At 48.1% G+C, this 5,662-nt stretch overlaps 2 protein-coding genes across 2 annotated transcripts in view; one reads left to right on the forward strand and one right to left on the reverse strand.

Annotated features, from left to right (window-relative positions):
- NIPSNAP1 (nipsnap homolog 1) overlaps positions 1 to 3,191 on the reverse strand; it is a 51,517-nt gene extending 48,326 nt beyond the window's left edge. Inside the window, exons 1-2 of the mRNA XM_007947997.2 lie at positions 3,026 to 3,191; positions 2,588 to 2,801 (exon numbers count right to left, since the gene is read on the reverse strand). Of these exons, the coding sequence (XP_007946188.1) occupies positions 2,588 to 2,801; positions 3,026 to 3,191 (380 nt within the window). The remainder of the gene's footprint in view (positions 1 to 2,587; positions 2,802 to 3,025) is intronic.
- A 96-nt stretch (positions 3,192 to 3,287) lies between these two features.
- NF2 (neurofibromin 2) overlaps positions 3,288 to 5,662 on the forward strand; it is a 74,077-nt gene continuing 71,702 nt past the window's right edge. The window contains exon 1 of the mRNA XM_007947969.2: positions 3,288 to 3,401. Coding sequence (XP_007946160.1) covers positions 3,288 to 3,401 — 114 coding nt within the window. The remainder of the gene's footprint in view (positions 3,402 to 5,662) is intronic.

Here is a 5,662-nt window from a genome sequence, read left to right on the forward strand (position 1 = left end):
ATTCACCTCCTCCTGCTACTTCTCAGTGGGTTTCTAGTGTCACTTATTTTCTGCCAGCAGCCTTGGCCCTGGGTTAAAGCCCTGATTTGTTGTCCCGGCAGGGAGCCAGTTGGAGAATCCAGCCTGGCTCTCCTGTCTGCAGGGAAGAAAGGAAACAATGAAAATGAAGACATTCCTATGGCCTTGAACAAGCAGTCTGGTGGGAAGAATTTGCTGGCAGTATCCAGGACATAAAGTTCTCCCACCGCATTCTCACTGGGTGCCAGCAAATGATTCCTGGGGCCTGGCTGGTGCTTCTCAGCTCAGCAGGGGCTTGGAGAAGAGCTAGATTTACATGATCAGTATATAGTCGTAGCAGCGGTGTCTGCTGAGAACGCCAGAACGGGAGTTCATGTTTCTTGGAGGTGCCACAGGGAACAATTTAGAAGCCACAGCAAGGGAAGCAGGCCAGAACAGGCAGGCTCTGGGTGGGCTAGACCTGGGTTGGAGTCTCAGTTTCGTCATTTACTGTCTGGGTCAGCAAGTGACTCTGTCAGGCTGACACTCTCATCTTCATTCTCTGTGGAGTGGGGATGACGCTCAAACAAACAAACAAACAAAGACTGTAAATCTTCACGGAAGTAGATTGCCCCATCTTCCTACCTCAGGGTGGGTTCGAACCCTCAAGCTTCTGGTTAGGAGTCAAATACCTTAGGTACTGAGCCACCAGAGCTCCTTGGGGATGATGCTAATGATGCTTAACACTTACCTGTGGTTAAATCCTGCCTATTGGACAATTAAGGAGAAGGAGCTCCAGTGACACAACCATTAAGCGCTTGGCTGCTAACCCAAAGGTTGGTGGTTCAAACCTACTAGCAGCTCCACAGAAGAAAAATCTGGCCAAGAAAACCCTATGAACCAGTCTACTCTGCCTCATGAGTTGGAATCAACTCTCTGACACCTAACGACAACTGGATGATTACAATTATTTTAAAATAAATCAATTTGGATTAAGATTTATCCTAAAATTTATTGTTATGTATTTTTTTTACAACAATAAAAAAATGTATTGCTTTTTTAAATACTCGCTGCCATCGAGTTGATTTGACTCATAGTGACCCTATAGGACCGAGTAGAACTGTTCCATAGGGTTTCCAAGGCTGTAAATCTTTTGGAAGCAGACCAGCCTGCTTCATTTTTTCTCCTGCAGAGCAGTGGGTACCAACCACAGACCTTTTGGTTAGCAGCCCAATGCTTTAGCCACTAATTTTTAAATAGAGAAGGGTATAATTCACTCCTACACACACGTCCATTATAACTATAAGGAAAAATGCAAACTGAATAGGTTTCCATTCTCCCTCTTGAAAATGAAGGAGCTCTGGCGGCACAGTGGCTAAGTAAGGCATTTGGCTGCCAACCCAAAAGTCGGTGGTTGGAACCCACCAGCTGCTCCATGGGAGAGAGATGAGGCGGTTTGCTTCTGTAAAGATTTGTTGTTGTTGTTGTTAAGTGCTGTGGAATCAGACTGACTCATAGACTCATAGCGACCCCTCATTGGGTTTCCGAGGGAGTATCACTATGGAAGTAGATTGCCCCATCTTCCTTACAGGAAACCCTTTGGGGCAGCTCTAGTCTGTCCTATAGGGTCGCTTTGAGTCAGAACCCACTTGATGGCAGTGGGTGGATTAAAAGTAAGGAAAGAGGCTTCCTTCCCCCCTCCCCTATTCTTTCAGAATTCACTTTAGATAACTAGTCTTTGTCTTTCTGAAAAGTATGTAAATCAAGGATGTTTCAAGGACCTAGAATCCATTTCTTTTGAATTGTAATCATCAAGGAAGTTCACACTCCCCCTACTTCCCAGTTTTCTGGAAAGAGATGAGCGTAACCAAAGGTCTCCTGCCATAAAGATCTTGGAAAATCGGCAATTATATCGTAAACAGGGATGTGAGGCGTTGTATCGCTCAGCTAGGTAAAGGGTAAGATTTCTGTCTTTGCAATCTCTTTAAGCGATTGCCTGTGATCCATCACGTTCTGGTTTAATGCTTATTCAATAATAAAACTTCTTTTTTTTTTTTGTGGAGAGGTTTTCTGGACTGAAAGTAGATTTCACTTTCAGCAATTTCCCCCAACATAACCCTGATGACATTAAAACATAAGTATGACACGTGACATTAAAACATAAATGACACGTGTATTAAAAAATTAAAATCGTTAAGTGCTAAATGAAAAATGCCCTCATTTTCCGACCATTTTTGAGCTACCAAAACAATTGCACAGAATCCACCCCAGTAGGTGCCGCCCACCGTTCTAAAGCTTTATTTGATTTACTCGTTTACACTCCGAACAACCCTCTAAGGTAGGTAGGATTATATCCCGTCTTTGACCGTAATTAGTATCCCAAAGGGATGAAGAGCAATCTGGCGGAAAGTGTCAAACGTACAGGCCTTCACAGTGTCTCAAAAGTCTGTGAAACACATAAGTCAGTATATATAATTAAATGAGAGCTAAAAAGGAATATCCGCCAGGGGTTTGAAACACGTTTTCTACGGCGCCATCGGTCCCGCGCTTGGCTGCGACGCCTCAACCAGTCTTGCTAGAGTAGGCGTACCTTACGAACAAAAGCGTGAGGAATGACTGCCGCTGCAGCGACTCCGCGCGGAACCCAGGCCCCGTGCCTCCGGATAGAGCGGAACATTCAATTGGTGGAGCTTCTCCGAAGGAGGCGGGATGGAGCGGAAAAGGCCCTCCCCTCTCAGTGTTGTCAGCCAACCGCGGCTTCTGAGGGGGCAGCCGGCGGGTTAGGTTGCGCCGGTTGTATTGATCTGAGGGCCCCGAGGGCGGGGCGGGGAGCAGGCCAGGGGCAGCAGGGAGGGGATGCTTGCCGGGGGCGCGCGGAGCGGGGACGGTGACAGAGACGCGCGCGTGTGCGCGCTCGGCTTCTGCGCGTCTCCGCGACCCTCGTCGGCCGCTTAGAGGCGGGCGGGGTTGGGGTCGCTGCCGTCTAGGGGCCTTGTACCCAGACGCCTTCTACCCGACTCCCGGGTACCGAGCCGCGCCCGCACCGTCGGTCCTGCCTCTCGTCCCCTCCTTGTGGTCGTCAGGGCACCCCCCGACGTCCCTGTCCTCTCTCGGGCAGAGTTTTCGCGGCCCATGAGCCCTGCTGGGGGCCCGCGCCGCCGATCCAGCTCCCAGATCCGCCAGCCAGCCACCATGGTGGCCTTGAGGCCTGTACGGCCCCTCCAGGGGGGTTAACCGGTCTAGAGCGTAGGCTGCGGGGGCACAGAGGTCCCGGGCCTGAGTCCCGCATCATGGCTGGGGCCATCGCTTCCCGCATGAGCTTCAGCTCGCTCAAGAGGAAGCAGCCCAAGACGTTCACCGTGCGGATCGTCACCATGGACGCGGAGATGGAGTTCAACTGCGAGGTAACCGCTGGCAGCCTCGACGGGCCGCGGTGAGGGGGCAGCCCTACCGAAATCTCGGCTCGCCAGGCCTGCGGGACCGGCATGGACCGGGCGCCCCCGCCGTGGGGTCAAAGTGGAAGCTTGAGGGATTCTGCTTATGTTATTCCCTGGGTACGGATGAGAGATGGTTAGAAATAGAAGCAGCCATCTAGGCCCAAATCCTCATGCTTTCTTCATAAGGCTTTTGGGTTTGGAAGCACTTCCTGAAGAACGTTTTCATTCATTGTTAGTGGAAGAGGTTGGGCGCATCCTTGGTAGAGAATTCTTTTTCATTATCAGGCTTAAGCTCTGGTTAGGTGGAGTTTTTGACTTCACTAGATAATATTGGGAGCTCTGGTAGCATAGTGCCTAAGGCACTTGACTGCTAACCAGCAGGCTGGTGGTTCAAACCCACCAGCCACTCCTCAGAAGGAAGGTTGGGCAATCTACTTCCGTAGTGATACTGCCTCGGAAACCCAAGGAGGGGTCACCATGAGTCGGGTCCGACTCGACCGCACATAACAACAACAACAAGAGATAATATTGTTGTGCATTCCTGGTATTAAAGGGAGCATCTTGTTTATTGTAAAGTTTATACCTGTTTCCTGTTTCCAACGCTTAAAGTTTCTCGAAGAGACTATTTAAGAAAAAGCATGGTGTGTTATACTTACTTTCTATACAGATTCCATCTTGATGATACCTCTCCTTTGCTGAATAAGTAATGCCAGACATTCTCACATTTAATCCTCAACCAACCAAGTGAGATACAGATACAGTTATTGTCATTCCCTTCCCCCAAAACTCTATTTCTACTAAATGGCAAAATGGGGTTTTGAACTGAGCTCTTAGGTCATACAGTACTCCCTTTCAAGTAATTCAAATCCTTGCTGTGAGTCGGATCTGACTCGACAACACTGGGTATGATTTACTTAAAGTATAAGTAGCTCTGGTGGCACTGTGGTTAAGACATTGGACAGCTAACCAAAAGGTTAGCAGTTTGAACTCACCAGCTGCTCTGGAGGAGAAAGATGAGGCCAAAGATTTATAGCCATGGAACCTTATGGGACAGTTCTACCCTGTCCTAAAGGGTCGCTATGAGTCAGAATTGACTCCATGGCAGTAGGTATGGTACTTAAAGTGTGGTCCATGGACCAGCAGCATCAGTGGCAAACCTAAGTTAGGGGTTGATAGATTTTTTTCTTTAAAGGGACAAATAGTAAATATTAGTGGCTTTGCAGGCCATATACAGTCATGTAGCAACTACTGAGTTCTTCAGTTCTGCCATAAGAATGCAGAATCAGCCTTACACGGTGTCATGGAATGGCATGACAGCATGAGGAACTCCACTTACCAGCTCTCTACTGCAACTGGTGAAAACTAAAATCAACAACCATCATTTAAAACCTCTTGAAATGGTCCTAAGGGAAAACATAAAATGAAGAAACACTTACTCAAGAAAATCTATGGAAATTGGTAAGAAAGGTAAGTCTGTGACACATGAACCAAGATCATTTCCTCCCTTACTTCTCTCAGCTCAGGGAGGTAGAAACTCCAGTCTGTACTGTTGCCATCAAGAACACAGGGCTCTGTCCCCCTGCCAGCTTCCAGTCAGCAGACTTTCTTCCCAGGAGGAGCAGGACTTCAGTGTTTCTCATCTTGTCCCCAGCTATCTGTTGCTGAGGCCAAGACCTGGGCTGGGATGGTCTGGAGGCAGGGACTTCCTTTTATCTATCCCCCATTCATTGATGAGACTACCTTGCATGTGGTGAACTGAGAACACCTGCTCTTGTTCTCTGGCTTGTGTGGCTGGGGTCCAACACCAGGAGACACAAACCAAGAAGACCTCAAGTTGCTGCTCCACCTGCCCCAAGCGCTCAGCTACTAGAGCAGGAGTGTCCCTTAAAAGGTTACTATTGCCCCTGTCTTCAGCTCCAGAGCCCTGGATTGGAGATTTTGCCTGGGGAGGAAACAGATCATAGAACAAATAGCTCCTGATCTCCTCCCAAAGAAACTGACTTCATTTGCGATAGAGCTTGGAGAAGTTCATGGCTAAGGGTGCTCTTCAGAACAGTTGGAAAAGAGGTGTGCAAGAGGTAAAGACAACAAAGACAAATCCTTTTACGTATACAATACTGTGTTATCAGTGATAACACATTTGTCTACAGGTAAATAGGTGGGTAAACAGGCTGAATGATCAAGTATGTCTAGGCAAAAAGGAATATATACCCAAGATCATATTCTAC

This window comes from Orycteropus afer, unplaced genomic scaffold (genome assembly GCF_000298275.1).
Source record: "Orycteropus afer afer isolate SDZICR_OR568_19922 unplaced genomic scaffold, OryAfe1.0 scaffold00197, whole genome shotgun sequence".
Taxonomy (NCBI): Eukaryota; Metazoa; Chordata; class Mammalia; order Tubulidentata; family Orycteropodidae; genus Orycteropus; species Orycteropus afer.